The 19,660-nt window shown below is 39.4% G+C and overlaps 1 protein-coding gene across 2 annotated transcripts; it reads right to left on the bottom strand.

The window, feature by feature from the left end:
* Nucleotides 1-955: 955 nt before the first annotated feature.
* PPIL4 (peptidylprolyl isomerase like 4) lies at nucleotides 956-19,425 on the bottom strand. Of its 2 annotated transcripts, none has more exons than XM_082302290.1 (13): nucleotides 19,336-19,425; nucleotides 18,772-18,839; nucleotides 18,622-18,686; nucleotides 16,716-16,833; nucleotides 14,674-14,816; nucleotides 14,223-14,319; nucleotides 12,678-12,794; nucleotides 11,748-11,872; nucleotides 9,411-9,477; nucleotides 8,462-8,573; nucleotides 6,836-6,932; nucleotides 6,325-6,463; nucleotides 956-1,232 (listed from the first exon to the last, which is right to left on the bottom strand). In XM_082302290.1, exons 1-13 carry the CDS (start codon nucleotides 19,403-19,405, stop codon nucleotides 1,011-1,013), a joined length of 1,440 nt encoding a protein of 479 aa, XP_082158416.1. In that variant the 5' UTR covers nucleotides 19,406-19,425; the 3' UTR covers nucleotides 956-1,010. The 2 variants fall into 2 exon arrangements, with proteins under 2 accessions (XP_082158416.1, XP_082158415.1); XM_082302289.1 differs by lacking the exon at nucleotides 19,336-19,425 and adding an exon at nucleotides 18,961-19,107.
* Nucleotides 19,426-19,660: the final 235 nt, after the last annotated feature.

Genomic DNA, 19,660 nt, shown 5'->3' with positions numbered 1-19,660 from the left:
GGAACAGAAGGCTCTCACTCAGACTCTGCAAAGATGGCACCATCCCCTGCAGGGTCTCAGAGGGTTAGAAATGTTTTGCCAGAAGACAGTTATGGAAGCCCTGGATTTCTAGTTCCATACTTTGAAGGACATAAAAATTAGAGATTCATCAAAAGGCAGCTTCCTAGACAAGTACACTTTATAGTCAAGTCCACTTTAAGCCTTGGACTCAAGCCAAAGACTACAGAGAACTAAAGGAACTGTAATGCATGACATCAAAATAGATATTAAACTTACTCAAATACATGGAATAAAACAATTTAGAATCTACATCACATTTTTAAGCTGTAAAGGAATCCAACAGAAAACTGAGGAGCTAGTTTCTAAGCCTTCAACTAAAGAACAAAGACCCTAAAGCATGAGGAGTCCCCCTTCAAACAGGCCTCAGCTATGTCAAAGTGAAGAAGCTGATGTTTCTGCTGTGACATTTTCAATGTTATTCTCAACATTACAGAGGAAGGTGGGTTATTTTCGTTCTGTTTTCTAACTACCACAAGCACCAAAGATGTTGGACTCTAGCTTTGTTTTTAACAAAGCAAAGACAGAGCGGATGCTGCTAGAAAGTACATTCCTGTATTAAATATCCTCAGTATCCCCACTCAGCTTAGGTCTGAAGATTATGGTCATCTGGCCTGGCCTGCTTAGTCAGAATTTTCTGCCATGGGGTTGTTTCAGCTGCTTTTGTTCCTTAAATACCAGCCTTCCCAAAGAATCATCTTAATAAGAAGTTCTCCTTCTGCACAATCCATTGAAATGCTCTAGCTACTGGCACTCCAGGGTAGAGCAATTTGCAGCGATTCATCTTGAATTTTAGAATTAGCAGATCATGTTCCAATGAGGGGTATCAAGCTATAGAATCTTACTGCATATTGCAGTCAGACACTACAGCAAGTACTAGAAAGAAACCACTATCACAAAAGAAAAAAGTTTAATTTATTATTTTACTTCCCCTCTGTCTTTTTCCTTGTCCTTCATCTGTATTTGGATCTCTCTTTATCTTTTGATTTCTTAGGACTTCTGCTTCTGTCTGCTTTTTTATCCCAGTCTCTTACTCGGACGTCTTCTCTGTATTTGTCCTTTTGCCTGCTGTAAGTGTAATCTCTCTCCTGAGAACGGCTGCGGCTCCGATGCCTGTCTTTCTTGTCACTCTTGGTCCTCTCCCTGCAGCGTTCTTCATGTTTTCGGTCAGAATCCTGTCAAAGGAATTGGACAGAAATGCAGTTACAAACAAGAGGGGGAAAACATACAAAGGCATGAAGAGAACTAGAGAAGGAAGGAACTAAGGCTGGTTCCTTAGCTACGGCTGATACTACCTTAAAGAGATTCACATCCATGATGATTTGAAAAAGGTAACACAAAAATACCCCACTGAAACCATCTGAAAAAGGTAAGTTTACAAGTAAATTTCTGTCAGTGTTTATGGAAAAAAAGCATGGCTGTCAGGCATGCTTCTTGTACGGCCTAAGGAGCTTTAGCAATAATTGGTTATATCAGGGATTCCACTCAGATGGATATTACCAAATTCTTCACAAGTATCAAACAAGTCTGTAAGCTAGATTTGGATATTGGATTTTTTACCTAAGCAATGCAAGTATTTCTGTAAGTTTTGGTTCAAGCCCCACAGGCATTCCAGTGCTGTGCAGATGCATAACATTTTTTAAGACCTGCCTGCAATAATTCTTAACAGCCTAAATTCTAGGCTTCAGCAAAATGAACAACCTGACAGTTTAGTATCACTGTATGTGCTAACAGAGAGATAGAATTTTAAGGGATTTTAGTAACAGCACTGTTAAGCACAGATCAATATGAATTAAGAAAAATGTCTGCATTAAATCACACAGTATTTCTTTCCTCATTTCAGATATTATTTTTCTAAGTATGTACATTGACAGCAGCCTTTACAACTGTATGGCTAAAACCTATACTCCATGTAAAAACAAGCAAACTTCATTTATTTAAAAGAAAAGTAAAAAACTCTACTTCGAACAGATTTTATGCAGAAAGCCAGTGACTGGGGTGGTTCCCAGAGCAAACACCACCTTTAGAATGACATTGATAATACTGAAATACTAGGGTTACAATAAGCAACATAAACCCCCTGGATAAACAGACACACAAATAATCACAGGTTTGATCTGTAACAAAAAAATTCTGCTACTGCTGGGTACAGAAATCTCAGTGGCGGCCAAATGCCTATTCCACATCTTTAACATCAAACTTTATTTCAGTACAGATTTTAAAATCTGGATCTGCCAAAAAGACTCAGTGGTGCTTCCAGCTACCTATAAGAGCTTTGTCCATTCATCCTCAAAATGACACACAGCCATATTACTCTTGTACCCAAAAGCCTCACTCTCCATATGTTTGAAAAAGCCCAATAGGTTTCAAGCCCATCTGTGACAAGGCCTGAGTAAACATCAGATGACAGACATGCTGGTGGAAGGGTAGAGAAGAACAAGACAAAAAATACTGGCCAGAAAATGAAATGGTGGGCTTGGTGTATGGCTGCCTCCTAACAGGTTTGTTGCTGGAGATTCCTCCCAGCACATGGGAGAAATGGGAGAAAAGCAAGACAGCACTCAGTTGAACAATCTACCAAGTAAACATTGGAGACAGGCTACTGGCTAAGTGGGGCCAGGAACAGGTTAGTGACAAATAGCCCATACTGAATGCCATAGAAAAGGACAACTTGCTGAAAGGATTAGAAGTCATACAAGCATTGAGTTAGACAAGCACAGTAACCTTCACAAAAGCATTTAAAGTACAGGTGTACAGGACAAGTCTGAAAGTAACACAAAAAAGTCACCACATATAGCTAATACAATCACAGTGTAAAAAAAAAATGTGTAATTTGAACAGAATGAATTGCACCTTAATTTCTTGCCAGCGTAAGTTACATTTCCCCTTAAATAAGATTTTTCATTTTAGTCTTTGGCATAGAAAAAGCTCATTTTTAAAACACACTAAATTACTAAAAATAATGGTATTTTGAAATCAAATTTTTATACCTGAAACTCAAAAACATGCTGTTTTGGAAGAAGAAAAAAATCCCTACTTAAAAACAAGCTCTCTCTTACTGCTGAAATATGTACTTCTCAATCCAGGATCACAGCCTCTCATCAGTCCATGAGCAAGTGATGATCACCCCAATTCTTAATCCAGCACTGTGTTGCAACACACATGAAGAAGGAAATAAGGAAAGAGGGAAAGATGCTGCTCTGGAAGTTCATGGCTGATTTTGTCAAAAGTAGTAACTTGCTAAACAGCAGTTGCAGGTGAAATAACTATAAATATCATGGCCACAAAAGTAGAATGCATTTGCCACCTCTCACATACATTAAACACACTAGCTAAAGGTTAAAAGGAGCAAACAAACGAAGAGCGCCTTTTTGGGGGGGGATTTTGATAAAACTTGACCCTGAATATAAAGGGAACAGTGTCCAATAAGCAGTAAAAGCAGGAAATTAAAACCAGAAAAATCAGTACCTCTGCCAAAACCATGCACTGCAGAAACCTGAAATCAGGAAGTCCCTATGTCTCACAAAAATCTATTGGATAGGCTATACTACTTCACAGATCCAGTTATCTTAAAAAATAAAATCCAAGAGAAAACACACAGAAAAAACTGGAAGGGGAACGAAGTCATAATATCGATCTCAGGCAGAAGCATGACCTGTATTCAAAAAAAGTCTACCAAATCCTATTCACAAACCCACATGGGAGTCTACCCTCCTGCCCCAGACCCACATCCTGTTGCCTACTAAAAGTAAGCCCCAGCACCCTACCTCTTCTACCCACTGGAATCAAGTCAAACAGCACAAGACTGAAAAATACATTCTTGAAACATCAACACAGAGGCCAAAGATTCAGGAAACAGGTGTCAGACCAAGAAAAGGATGAGTCAAAATATACTAAAGAAAACAACGTAACACCAGCAAGAGAACAGAAAAACAACTCATCATCATGGAAACTACTGAGAAAATAAAACCCCTTCAAGTCATAGCTAGAGTTGATAGCACAAACTGCAGTTCCAGTTGCCAGAACTTCCCATTATAAGCCCCTGATCTCTCTTAATTAAAATCTCTGCCATGCTACGGACTACAGGGTGGAAGTTTCTGTATGAAACATGGCTACTGTCGTCTTTGGCTGATGAGTTGTGGAAGGTCTGCTGCTGTTTTATTTAAAAGTTTTTACCTCAAATACATTCAGTGATTTACAAAATAGGGTTATGGGAGAATGCTTTGTTTGCCTATACTAAAAACGCTACCATTCACTAAAAAGTTTCCATCCTGTTATGCTTTGTGCTGGACTCACTGTTCACACTGAACACGCTCCACCTCAGAAACATGCTTGCTTCCCCTGAGTTCCACATATTATGCTCAAAGTATGAATAGTAAAAAATAAAACAAAATTAAAATTTTGTATACGCTAAACAGGATTTGTCATCTAAGCTGCCTGCTGATTTCACTAAAGAGGCCATACCCAAAATATTGTCTGTGTGAGACTCAGTACATACTGCTCAGTATGTGCATATCGTACCGTACACACTCACGAGAATATTCAAATCCAGAGAGAAAAATTCTTCCCAGAAATTAATTTTCACAGCTTTAAGAGGGAACTACGATGCTTGCCATCAGAGAATAGAAGTAAGCCTCCACCTGTGATTTTGGGCATAAGAAAGCTAAGGTACCTATAGCAAAATGGGTAAAGATGACTAAGAGAGAAGAAAGCTGTGGGAAAGAAGATACCAGAACACAGCAGCAGCAGGTGAGATCAAACCACATGAGGAGCAGGTTACTAAATCACAAAGATACACATAAACACAGAAGAGCTCACATAGTCAAGCACTAGAATATATTCTATTCCAGAACCTGAAAATAGCACCAGGAATCCCTCTGTCCTTGTTCATGTTTTTGTGCTACGAAGTCTCACAATCCCTTTGCAACAATTAGAACAGATGTTGACAACCTATTGCTGCCAGCACTTTCTGTGCCACCTGCAGGGGTGAAGACTTCTAAACGATTTTAAAATGTTCTCTGCTGATAATGCATGACCAGCCAGTTCCATGGGTGTAATTCCTGAACAATCAGGAACAAAGATTACCAGCAAAAATACCTGTTTCAAGAAGGCTAAAGCAACAGTTTCACTCAGCCAGTCAGGAGGAAGACAAAACCAACATTAGTCAATATCTCTTGTATGTACATGCTCCAGTCAAGACTTTACCGACCTGAAAAAGTCCCTCCCCTCCACTCAAAGGCCCGACTGAATTAGTACAGTGACAAAAAGCCTGTGTCCATGAATGAGCAATAGGGCTTACTGCTGGCACAGAAAGATTTTAATTGCTGATGCTAATGAGAAAAATTACTTTTAAGCATCCCAGCAAGAAGTGATGTATAAGAACAGAATCACGTATGCTCTGTGTACACAGATCTTACAGCAGTACTCAAAACTCAGGATGGGGCAATTGCCTGATATGCTGTGGCTGAAACTTTCACTTTCTGCAAAGTTGCTAGAACACAGGTTTGTTCTCACTCATAAAACTTGCACTGTTAAAATAGTGGGGTTCAGGTTTTTTTCTTTTTCAGCTTAGCTCAATTCTTCCTAATGCTCACTTCAGTAGCGGTTAACCCTCCACTTTCTCACTGCAGACTTTATTTCCATGAAACACCACATCTTGACTATCCCAAGTTCACAGAAATGACAGGCTGCAGTGGAACTAATGAATGACAGAACTACTGTCTCCTGGTGCTCTCCTCCACAGTCCCAGCCTCACAGCACCATACGCTTGCACATTACAGATGCAAGCAAACCCACATGCAGATTTTACACAAACACTTCCAAAACAGTTAAGGACAAATACAAAAAGATAATGTAAAAAGACTGTGTTCCAACTCCATATAGGAAAAACCCAACATAAGATGGTCTGGCAAGAAAATGAGAAATAGCCTACAGTCCGGAAATATGATTAACTACTAGTTTATGACTGGGAATATGTGAACAACAGGTTCAAAGTGCTAAAGATCCCCTACTTTACAAGAGGCTACATTACCTCTTCAGGATGTTTTGGCAAAAAGCCATCTAGACATGCCAAGCTTCAAAAGTCCAGGAGGATCTGGAAACCCTCTTCCATAATCAAATATTAACATCAACCTTCTATAGGTTTACAACTGCTGTGTTTTACATGGGACTTTGCACGCCATGTCCTTATTCAATATCAGACTTTTTTTTCCTGGCTTCTTTCATGAGGAAAACAATGAACAGGTTAATGCACGAAGAGGCAAGTACCTTAGATTTTTTGGTCCTCTTGTCGTCATCTTCATCTTCAGAGTGGTGGTGCTTTTTCTTCTTTTGTTTTTTAGCCAAGTGTGACTGACTTGTGTGAGACTCTTCTACATCCTCATCCAGCACAAGGTCATACTTGGTGCTGATGGAGTTGGTTAAGGACAGATTTGTCACCCAATATCAGTAAGGAGCAGAACACAACAGCCCGGGAAGCAAACAAATCCCTGTTTATCCGACCTGAGTTTACCAAGACTTAACATGTATTTCAGACTCAAAACATTATTTACCTGCACACAACATGGATGTGAAACAGCATATTCTGATTTGACTAAATTCATCAAAGCTTATAACGTGAAAAACAAAAAATGCTTAATTACATCTCAAACACCAAATGGTTATATGAAGTAGCAGGGAAACATCCATTTGGCAGGCTTTAAAAATAAGAAGTTTTTTCCAGGCTGTTTTCATAAACTCTACTTAATTCAAAAAGTACCTTTGAGCAGAAAAAGGATACTCTTGCTTTGGTTTTACCTTCTCTTTCAGAGCAAGTTTTGAAGGCTTGTCACGTTCCTTCTCATAGTCCTTGAAATCTTCCTTGGTATACCTCCCACCTGTCCACAGAAAAATATATTCATTTCACTCTAACCACAAACACAACCAAGACTCACAGCTATCATTAAGTTCTGATTATGATTTATGGGCTGTTTATAACCATAGAGAGGTCCACAGAAGAATCCAGTTCCAGAAACAACACTGACATCTGCGTAACAGAGTAGAAAAGAGCAGGACAAGCTGTGATGTTCTGTCCTTCTCTTGCTTGCAGATCCCATTGAACAACATCCAGCTTTCTCCTCATTCATGTCCAGCACAGACAACACATGAAGAGGATCATAAATCAGGCTTCAACAACTGGCTTAGGCCCATTTCTATTACAGGTCCTATATCACACTGCTTAAAATTCTGCTACCGTGAAAGCTCACAGACTGTTCTCATTATTAAATGACTTTTTGCTCTGGTCTGCACTGAGGGGAAACTTCTGAGACAGCTACAGCTTAAGAATTCAAACAGAAAACTAAGAAAAAAAGTTGTTCACGTCTAGATTTAAAGAGGGACACTACAGACTTCAGTTTCCATTCACTCACTGAAGTACCAGCGCACAGATCAACAAACTACAGCAACGTGCTGCCCTCCCACGGCCACGCTTAGAACTGCAACACTCACTGGCTAGGCCAGAAACCACTACCGAGGGTAGGAAGGTCATTTTTTGGGTACCATAGAAGCACAAGACGGCAATACAGTTAGCTTTCCAATATTTTGGACAATTTAGACCTCAGATGGAGTTTCCCACGCAGGCAGTCAATACAGGATGCACTGCAGCATCCGGTATAGACAGACTACAGAGTCATCTCAGCTCTGTGAGGACAAGCTCCAGTACTCCAGTATTCATGACCAGAACCCCATCTGGAGAAACTGCATCCCAACAACTGAGGGCTGACTGCATTTTTAGAAGACGACACACAAGAATGTCACCAATGCAATGCACAGACACCTCTCCAAGTCCAGTGTTTTCTTCACGCTCCCAGTAATCAAATAACCACTGCATCCACCTCTTCCACCGTCCTTTTCCTTCCAAAACATCCTCAAACACCTGAAAACGGGTTTTTGTAACATACAACCTGCCTGCCATTCAGTATGTTTGACCTACAAGAGGTGAAGAGCAGAAATCCCTGGCCTGAATACTGACTTTTTCTTGTATACACCTGATTATCATATAGTGAATAAAGAAAAGAAACTAGAAAATAACAATTATTGTCATATTATTTTTCTAGTAAGTAATATAAAAAAAACCAATGTCCAAAGTTTGAGACAAAAAAATGTTTTAGTGGCAAAAATACATTGACTAAAAAGGTAATCAGTGGCAATGCAATGTTAATGTAACAGTAGGAAACCCTTCTAGTTTTTCTTATGAAACAAATGAAGGGAAGAGCTAACAACTGTGTTGCACTATTTATTACAGTACCAGGGAAACTGATAGCCCTGAAGATGAGATGATTTAAATTCCTAACTCTTTATATAATGCTTAGTTTATGAGTCATGGATTATTAAATTATGAGGATAAAAGAATTACAAATGTACCTACCTTTTCCCTTCCATTTAATCTTTGCAACAGACTGGCTAAAATCCACATGTATCCGTCTGTCATCTATCAGCACATTGTCCATTTTGAAGTAGGCTTTCTCACAGTCTTCCTCCTGATATTAACCAGGAAAATCTTGAGTCACAATTATTTCATAGGAATATTCACTGAAGAGCTTGAACACAAATTCAGCAGTGGCATACATTTCTTTCTGAAATTGACTAAAGCACCACAGTTCTTGCATTGTACCATTCCAAAAGAAATAGTTATGCTTTGTCTGAATATCAGCATTTCAAATCCCAATTCTTCAGTTCATTTCACTATTTTAAAAATTTGCCAATCCAGCTACACGTTTGGCACATGTAATACATTCAGGAAAAAAAGAAAGGAAAATAGGACAACTAATAAAAGCTCCATTTTAACTACATAAGTAGGCTAAAGAAAAGTGAGAACACTTTTCCAGTGTTTTCCTCACAGATGAGAGATACCAGCACACACGAAGCTATGCACCACCAAGAGAACTACTGCCATTAGTCTCACAGTAAGAGCAGTGTGTTGATACCACAAGCATCATTTACAAGCCCAGAAGAGAACACTACTGTACACACTGACCTATCTTATTCCATACACCCTCCTCTCTTTATGCTGCATGCTCCTAGCATTCCCTTCTTTAACTCTTCAAAGTCCTAATGTGCTCTGGGAAAACAAAGGGCCTGATCCCCTCCCACTGGTTTCAAGACAACCTAAGAACATTTTTGCACTGCTTGCTCAAACAGAGAAAGACTTAAATGTTTGTCTCATTTAGGACCTACAACTTGTATAACTAAGTCAGTAAGAGTAAATATTAGCTACCCCACACTTGAAGATGTCAGTGTTTTTCCTTAAAGGAAGTACACCAAAAAGGGGCTTTTACATGCAGAATCTACATACAGTTTATACTGAAAACCCATACCTTTTCAAACTCAATGAAAGCATAACAAAGAGATTCACCAGTCTTCCAGTCTCGGATCACTTCACAGCTGAAAAATTGATATGAAATTAAAATGTTAATGCTATTGGAGAAAAAAATGCAAGATAGGACAGCACTGCTTAAAAGGGAGAGTAAAAGTTAAAAGAAAAACCCCAAAACCCCAACCCACAAAGCCAAAACACCTTGAAGGTATTGTAACACTTAATTCTGAGAGCCTCTACTGATCTGGGGGCATCTGCAAGAAAAAATGCATGAGACACTATTTTGAGCAACTATAGTAAACTCACAAGTGGCTACCATGAAGTGTAGAACTAGAAATGGATTTCTAATTGGTGAAACAAAATGTATTTTCCAACATTGCTGTTTGTTATTAATTTTTTTGCATTTCACTAATGCAAGACAAGAAATTTCACATTCTGTTTTCTTGGTCATTTAAAGCAAAGTTTAAACAAACATCCTGTGACAAACTTTCTCTTCTTAGAAAGCACCTGTTTAGCAGCCTGTCTTTTTATCAGGCAGGTCACTGGCCAAAAATAAGAAGCCTGAAAGCACTAAGTAAGTAGAGCAAAATGGGAAGAATACAATATTGCATCAGTATCACCCAACTCTTGTACTCGACATAAGAATTCTGACTACAGGATACTGAAGGAGGCAAGAAGGGCAGGAAATGTGACATTAAGGTGAGACTTAATAATGAGAGACCTCCCCTATGCGTACTGAGGAAGTGACAAATCAGGATCTACAATCAAAAAGCTGGGGGGAAAAGAACAAGACAAGAAGTAGTACATAATGCTATTCAGACAAGCTATAGGAATTCTTTGCAGCAGAAGGAAGAATGGCTTTGTGCAAGAACTCTCCTTCATGGATTATTCTGAGAACCTGTCTGAAAGTGGGAGGTCTGCTGAAGAGGTAGTAAACAAACTGAGAGAGGAAAAAAACTTAGAAATCCCTAAGGCATAGACAAATCACGCTGGAGTTGTAAGAGTGGCACATAATGCCAATTTCACCCACACACACAGATCTGGGATAGCTTAGGATCTGGGAGCCTGCAGGCCTGTGTGCCAGTACTGCACAAACTGCTAGAAACTCCAAGGAGAACAGAGTTAGCATCCATCTCAATACACAGGACCTACTCCAGACCACCTGAATAAACTTAAGTGAAGTGCTCTGAGAGAGTCAATACGCTCATGTGTTGTGGTGATGATGATGAATTCCATGCAGTCTTTTGAAATCCCTCTGCAAATTCTAATAAACTGCCGCACCAAAGGCTTTTGGGGAAAGTAAGCAGCAAGGGCATAAGGAACATCTTTGTATCGATAAACATGCAAAAGACCAGGTAAGAGTAAACTAATTCAAAGTTTGCTGACGGTACTAAATTGTGCTGATGATATTAAATTGTTAGAGGTAGCAAAAATAAAGACTGAAAAAGTTGCAGAGAGCCCTTACAAGACCAACAAAACAGCAAATTACCTCAATATGATGTAAATAAATGCAACAAGATATGCATGGATGGAACCCTAACTGTATATTGTATATAAACAAAAATCTCAAAGGAAAAACACAGCTTTAGCATTCACTAGAAAAGGAGTTGAAAGTAATACAGAGAACAAAACTGTTCCACTGTAAATCTGTAATTTCTTCAAAACCATGTGCAGTTCTGGTTCTCTCATCTTGTGATGAAAGGAAAAGGAAAAGGTTAAGAAAAGTGAAACAAGGTAAGGAAGTCTCTACTACGAAGAAGCATGGATATGTAGACTAGTGCTCTTAGCATGGAAAAAAAACAACTTTGGGGTGTAGGACAGAGGAGTGCAGGAAAGCAGATTTCATTGCCCATCATGTTTTCTGATAGCAGTACAAGGAGCAATCAGATGAAACTACTAGAAGCCAAGGTCAAAACTGAGAAGGGCAGTAGGAATGAGGAACATCTTACAAGGAGTATGTCAGATGCCACAGATGTTTGCTGCTTTATCCCAAACCATACATACTCCCACAGGAAAGAAAAACCCAGAGACTGTATCCAGCTCGTTAAGCATCTGATATAAAAACTGTCAAATGGAGTGAGAGGACATGGGGCAGGGAGGAGTGTCATGTGCTTTCTTGGTTCCCTACACTTCCCTAGGCTTTCCCTTAAAACCACTGCTGGGACAGGATACTCATCTAGCTAGATCTGCCTTTGTATCCCCATTGTTGTGGTCTCTATCCAAACAGAACATAAATCACCTGAGACACCAGACTACTCCTTAATAGCCAAACCTAAACAGACTGGGAGGAAGCAAGCTGAGTTTCAACAAAGATGGTTTTCCCTTTTATCATAATTACCTTTTAATGGGACCAAATCGTGAAAATATTATCTCCAGGTCTTCACCTGTGGTCACAGGATTCAGTTTACAAACAAACAGCACATTTTCTGGCGGCTTGATATCTGCATCTGGTAAGTCTCCCACCTGGGTTACAGAAAAAAGACATTCATCACTGCTGCCTAAAACTCTCTACAGGCAGCACAGCACACTGGGAACACATCTTTTGCGTCATCTCGCATTCCCATCACAAAATCAAAACTTAATAAAATATTTTTCCTACTCAGTGTCACAAAAAAGTGTTTTCTATAGCACCTAAAATTTATTACTTATTTGCAATTCCACCGCTGGACTCCATGGAACTTCACAAATACATTCGACTTTGCTTTTCCTGTTCTTAACATAACAGACAGACAGTTCTAAAAGGTGCAAGTGTACCCTTTTTGTCCTACAAATCTTCTGCAATCTTGAGGCCAGATCTGGCTTGACCTTGGAATTAGTCTCTGCTGCAAACTATTCACCATAAATTTGAATTTGGTAGTTGTAAAGACGTGAGATGGATCCACTCATCCTTCAATGGTTTCTATGCTTTTCTGGAGTTTGTCACAAACTAGCTCAGCTCTCTCCCACACATGCTAAATCTCTACCAGGACTGGAGGTATGCAGCAGCACACTATATATGTTACATTTTTTAATTGGATGCATTTCTAGCAAGTTTTTAGAAAGCCTCCGCTGGCCCACTTTGACAATGAAGAAAATTGAAGAAAACCACAACATGAGTGCTCATGCTCAATCCTTTCATTGTACAACAGATATTTAACAGCAGATTCTGAAACATGACATCATCACCAGATAAATAATTTCAAGATAAGTAGTACACATCCCCGTAGACTTAATAACATGCATGCACACTGGAATAAGATCTAAAAGGCAAATACAGAAAGAAGTTCACCATTTCCAGAAGAATGGCACGAGTTTTTGCTTCTTTTTCTGCCTGAACTTCTTCTATTTCATCTGCAGACCGTCCTTTCATGTCATCAATTTCTTCATCTGCTCCTATTCTGCCACTCTGAAAAATGAAGGAAAAGGCTATTTATTACCAAGCCATGGCCAAAAATTCTTTCTCACTTTCCAGCTATTACTTGGATGACCTCTCCCCTCACCCCTCAAGACATGAAAAATGCTTAAGCACTGTATGTTTACAGAACTGGCCTTTCATTCTGTTCTTCCCACTTAGATTAGAAAAAAAGAGATGATGTTATCCTTGTATTTCAGGCACTGTGAACTATTTCTGAACTTCCATGACCAGTCTGAACCATATTCAGTGACCTAAATTCTAAATTCTTTTATAAGCCCACCTAATACTCAACATCTCACCACAAGTGTAAACTCATTTCTAATCCACATAGCTCCTGCCAGAAAGGAAGGTAAGGAACACAGCAAATATCTGTTGTGTCTAGCAAGACATTAAATAGAATACATCAAAATAGTAATTTTGTTTTTACACATCTAAACCTAGCCAGGACTTGAGGTTCAATTTTTTCTCCTCACCAGCAACTCCAGAATAGAGATGCCTTTCTTATAGACATTCCTATGCCAAAACGGGTATCTTCAGGCAGGCTACAAGGGAAGAGAACTCAGTACCAGTCTTCACATCTCTATGCAGCTGGCAGTGAGCTATTAAATACCTTATTCTTAACATATCTGAAGATACATCAGAGATTAACCATAGTGCACGTGTGAAACCCTGATTTCAATCTTGTATCTATTAAGCTTAAAAATAAACAACATTCTCTCCAGTTAATTAACTAATTTCTTGTTTCCATACAAGGAAATAATCTCACATACAACTTCTGCAACTGCATACTATGGATGAATTATTAATAATTGCAATTATTTTTTAGAAAATTCCTCCTGTTTGAACAAACAGCCCACAATAGTACATGTGCCTGCACATATAACTCAAAGAATGACCAAGATTATTTCCACTGAAACACAGACCATTCACATTTAAAAAGAAAACAGCAGTAACCATTTTAATATTAATTATGTTATTAATAATGTTAGTTTTATTTTGTCTTCTACCAGAGTATACAGAAAACCAGTAATACCAATGTTGAATATTCTGAATGTTCTGCTTATCTACACTGTAAATAGAAACCTAAAACACAGCTTTCAAACCTAACTCCACCAGAGCCACAGGGGAGAACATCCAAGTCATGCTTTTATCCTTCTCTTCAAAGGTTAAGCAGCTGCATTTGATTAAACACAGCAGTAGCTCCAAATAACTGACAAGCACTTGACATATCAGAACTCAAGCTGGCACAGCTGAACAACACCTCCTGTGTGAAAAAATGTGTAGGTCCTTCAGGACATAGACTTGAGAGACAAAATCTTTAAGACTGATTTCTTATTTTGGCCAAATCTGTGCTGGACACTAACTGAGATAAACTTATTCAATTATTTCTTCCAACTTTTTCCTGTCACGAACACTCACATCGAGCTGTTCCTTTGTAGGTTCTGGAGAGCGATCAGGAACACACAAGCCAGGTGGATCATCAAAGGGATCATCTAAAATTACTGTGTGATTTATCCTTAGAGAAAACAAAATCGAGATCAGCATTGATTACATGCAAGTAAAACTTGGTTTACCCAACTAACAGCAAACCAGCCCCACTAATTCTCAGTTGTATCCCAAACAGCCAAACAATCTGTGTGCTTGTAAATTCTAGCACTGATGCTTTTGTAAGGGCAACATAACTGAATATTTTCATATATACTTGTTTATTTAGTACTTGTTTATTTTACCAGTAATACTGGGGTAAAAAACTATTTGCAATAGCATGTACAGGTCACCTGACATCATGATATTCATCTAGTTCCAAAAAGAAGTAAATTCATTCAATTCTAATGTATTCCTCAAAAAGTAATGTTAAAAGCAGTCACACCTGATATCCTGATATGGGATAAAATCCTTATCTACAAAGGTTTCATTAATTGTCTTCAATACATCCATGCCTTCTGTCACTTCTCCAAATACTGTATGTACACCATCAAGGTAATCCAGGTTTTCCCCTGTGGTAATGAGAAACTACAAAAGGAGATACAAAACTAGGAACAGTAAATAGAAAAATTCAGATTGTACTTTCTTTTTACCTTAACGCACTCTCACTGAATTCAGTGGGGGAAAAAAAACTCTTCCCAACTTTTGTAGAAGATTGCTCTTCTTCCATCAGCTCTGAGAACGTGGTGAGCCAACCTAGAGCTCACAGCCACTGCCTGAGGAAATCTCCCTCTGCACGAGCCTGCAGGTGCAGCTCACTGGACCCTTCTGTGATTGGGTTTGAATTGGTAATCGGGCACAAAACCAGATGGGCAGAGGAGGAGCAGAGAGCTCTCTGCTGGGGAAGTTTGTTGAGCAAGACCAGCAAAGGTTGTGACTGGCATCACAGCCAATGAAAGAGAGAGGACAGAAGGAGCAAGGCTACCTCTTGGGAGCTGAGCTCAAATCACCTGATCACCAAGCAGCATTCAGCAGGTACTTTTTCATAAATTTGCCAAAAACTCCCATAGTACTACCTTTATCTAATTCTATCCAGACCTTTTTCCTCTCTTCCACAAACCCTTGTCTCCTGAAAAACAGGATGCAGTAGCATTGAGAGAAGAACTAGCACATACTGACTTAGCTCAACTCGAACTGGCACTGGAAAGTATCTTATCACAAATCAGATCTTTCACTTTAAGGCAAAACTGAAACTATGAAAATTGATACCAGCTGAGCACTTGGTAACAAATTAAAGATAGAGAGCACTTGGCAATGAAGGAGGGTGGAAGAGGCAGATATGCACAAATAACAGCACAACCATTGCACCCACACTTTACAGTCTGACTGGTAACATCCCACTCCTCATTCTCTCTACAACACACAAGACAGGTTAGTATTTGGTATAGGTTACACTAAGCTACACTGTACTTGTAAGGCAACTCCTCACTGGAACTTTTCTTTCCCAAGGAAGAAGCTGCAATAATGTTCTTGGAAACAGCATTCATTCCCACGTGCCTGCATATACACTAGTAGGTTGCATTTTAAATATAAATACAAATGTCATCTCTTTTTCCTAAATTCCCCAACCATGCAACTTAATATACACAATGCAGAGAAGCAGCAAAATTATCTGCACATATTACAAGCTCTAGCTGGAATAAAACCCTACCTTTTTTAAAATTGTTCTGTGATTATTAAAAATCCCTCTTTTTAAAAAATAAAATATATGGATATTACAAGTGAGGCATTTTAATTCACAGAAGTGACGATGCACCTAAAATAATAATAATTTAGAAATAACAGTGTTCTATGAGCTTTAAATATAAAAAAACCTTACAAAATAAGTAAAAAGAATTACCCACAGCAAAAACTTTGTGTGCGTGAACAGCAAACAGCAAAAGGAAAAAGACCACTTTCAAAAACTGTTTTATACCAGCACTGGGGTAAAACTGTAAACTTACATTATTTATGCATACTTTCATGTAACCATACAGGAGAAACTGTGATATGATTTCAGTTTCCAAACTAACACAAAGTCACAACCAGAACATTCCAACATTATTTCAAAACCCAGTTTCCATAATTTTCACTTCCATTTAACCACAGAATTTTTTTCCTGACCATTTTATACATTGGCAAAATCACATCAAAGTATTAACACAGAGGAAGAAATAAAGAAAAAAACCACAGGACTGAGTACTAGCAAATAAAATTAATCTAGGACAGGATTTGAATCTGAGCATTTTAATTTCTCTATCTGTAACCAAATACCCATTGGCACCTGCAATGCTATGCAAAATATTTAGCTATGGCTGGTTTCTTACATGCCTTTTGACTGTATTACAAGATGATGCTATTGACATGACACTGTCATTGTTGTGCTTTTGTAAACTCATGGAATTTTCATTTTAGTTACTTAGACTTGTACCAACACCATATGCTGACCTGTGATCCATGCTGATCACTGCCATTGTTCACCATGGACACAGTTCCCTTCTTCTTGTGCTTGATTCTTGGCATCTTTTCTGCCTCAAAAAATCTAGCTTGATCACCATACAGTTGACTGAAAAAAATATGTAACAAATATGTTACAAGAAATAGGACTTTTTAAAAGTGAGCTAATCAAACATTGTAAAAGCATAAATGACATCTCAAACAATTTTTACATTGGCCTTCAAATAAACCTAGAATTGCACCCATGCACATATTTATGGACCCATACACTCACACAGTTTATATTACAGGGAACAACAAATTTTTCTCTGGACACTTCACAGAAGCTTTTTTGGGGGTGGGAGGGATGGGGGGAATATTTATATGTTTTTAAATGCAGTATATAACATTTGCCTGAGGCATGAAGTGACAACACATTTCAAGTAGGTTCTGTAAAAATAAGTTCTCCCACAGTACAAAAATGCAGTAATTTATGTAAAAAAATTTATCTTCCAAGATAAACGCAAAACCAATAAATCTATGTGTAAGATCAGTTCATCATACAGACAGGACTACATATATTAATTTGGGATATACAGGATATAGCAAATTGTTGCATTCTTTTTAATTTTTTAAGTCTAACCCTGATACCACTTATTTCATCTCACTCCATAAACTGACAGAGGCATGCTCAATACCCGTATTTGCCCAAATTTAAGGACAGTGTTGTGTTTAAACTCATTTTGCTAAGCAGCTGTTAGCCTCTGTGAAGAGAAGATCCAAATTAAACTCTGCCTGCAAGAACAGAAACTCCAGTTTCATGGACTGCAGCAGTAGCAAACAGGTACAAGAGATGAACTCACCTACTCCAAGCTAGTGCCAGACAGGATCTGACACTCTCTCATCACACTGTACTTCCCCATTTGCCATAACAGTGAGTCTCAGAAGACTTGTAACAGAGCAGAATATCAAAACAAACCTAATCTACTTGTGTGCAGAGACAGCTCAAGTCTTGCAAATTTACCAACCTAGACTTCCACCTGCTTAGCACAGTTACACTGCTTCCAGGATCACCAGAGTCGTGATTCATGGACCCATGAGTTCCAGGTTTTGTATTTAAGAGGCTCTGACAGACTCACTTACAAAAGCCAACACTACTCTAGCAACACTGTTCCAGCTGAACTCTTTATTGCTGTATATTGTGCACCCCAGCACCTCCCCAGTAATTAGTTCTGCTCTGTAATTTAAATTCTACTTTTAACAACTGTTTCAAAGGAATCATATAGAACACGTGCACTTCGCTCCATCCTAGTTGTTTGAATGGTTTCTTCAACTCTTGTCTGCACGACCACTGAAAATGTCTTGGACAAATAAGTCAGAAAAGTGATTTCCTTATAAACATTCAACATGACTAAAATAAGTAAGGGAATCACTTTCCTAGACACAGAGGAAATGAAGCAGAGCCTCTATGTTCCGCTCATGCTCAATTTAGTACATTTTGTTGTAATAATAAATGTATTAACAATGCTAACTGATTCTGTCTTCTACAGAGCACTTAGTTACGATACTTCTCTTACCAAACACATAGTTATTTGCCAGCTTTTAAACAGACAGAAGTGTAGGTACAAGTTGTTACTTTTAACTTCACTTCTAAGGTCAGAGACAGAACAATGTCCAGGAAAAAAACAGTGAATGGCCAAAGGTAGCATAGAAATTTAAAAGGTATCTAAGTGTGACAACCAGAGAAGCTTATGCATCAACATTTTTATTTCCCACCAGTAATTCTGCCCCAAGAGAGCTGAAAACAATCTAACTGGAACTCCTACTCCCTTACATAAATTCTCTGTTGAGATATATCTGTATCTATATCTATATCTACGTACATATGTATGTATCATTTTTATACACAAATACTTACCAAAATATGGATTCCCCTCCACGGCCAGTTCCCATGGGGTCACCAGTTTGTATAATAAAATCCCTCTGTCACAAAGGAGAATATATAAGATACTGCTTTCATGTTTGTGATTTTAAACCAACCAAAAAACAAGGAATCGAGAATACTCACCTGTACATTATAAATAAGACAATAGTTGTAGTACTTGACTTTGCAGAGCTTCAGGAAATTCAGACAAGCTGTAACAAATTATTCCAACATTTACAAAAGGAAGCTCCAGACACAGTAAGAATAAATGTAACAGATACCTAGTTTAATGTGTAGGAAAGTGGTTTGGGAGCAGGCTGGGTCGAAACTTACCAGGATACAACCTATAAACGCTGAGAGAAATGCTCAAAGGAGAAGTAACATTTCCTCCCTTCCTACAAATCATCTCTAGCGATTCAAAGAACCCTAAACACGGCTCGTTATACAGAAACACGCTTCCCGCACTCCCCGTTTCTTTTCAAAGAAAAGAAGCTTCAGAAAGAAGATCACGGCAGCCCGCCGGTTTGGCAGACGCTCCATTTGCGGCCGGAAGCGCTGACTGCAGCCTCCCGGCCTCCGGCCCGCTCGGGGCCGCCGCCCGCCCGCCCGCGCAAGGGGAAACCCGGTGCCGGGGGGTGGGGGGGAAGGGGCGATCCCGGTGCCGGCGGCGGCCAGGGGAAAGCCGGTGCCGGCGCGCTCGGCTCGTACCGCGGGGCCGCTCCTCCGTGTACAGGTCGATGACCAGGTCGCCCACCGTGGTCTCCAGCAGCACCGCCATGGCCGCCGCGCACCGCCCGCACCGCCCGCGGCTGGCGCGCCCTCTGCCGGCGCGGAGGACCCCGCGGGCCGTCAGGGGCGGGACGGGCTGTCCCGGCGGCCCCAAGGGCGCAGGTGGTGGAAAAGGTGGAGTGTGTCAAAATTAAGGCAGGGTGTTCTTTGATATGTAAGATCCTTGTATACTTTCACACAGAATCAATGAGGTTGGAAAATACCTCCCTCTGAGATCGAGTCCAAGCTGAGAGCTAACTGGCAC

The sequence above is a fragment of the Coloeus monedula genome (genome assembly GCF_965178545.1).
Source record: "Coloeus monedula genome assembly, chromosome: 2".
Classification (NCBI taxonomy): Eukaryota; Metazoa; Chordata; class Aves; order Passeriformes; family Corvidae; genus Coloeus; species Coloeus monedula.
This window is presented reverse-complemented; position numbering and strand designations above follow the sequence as displayed.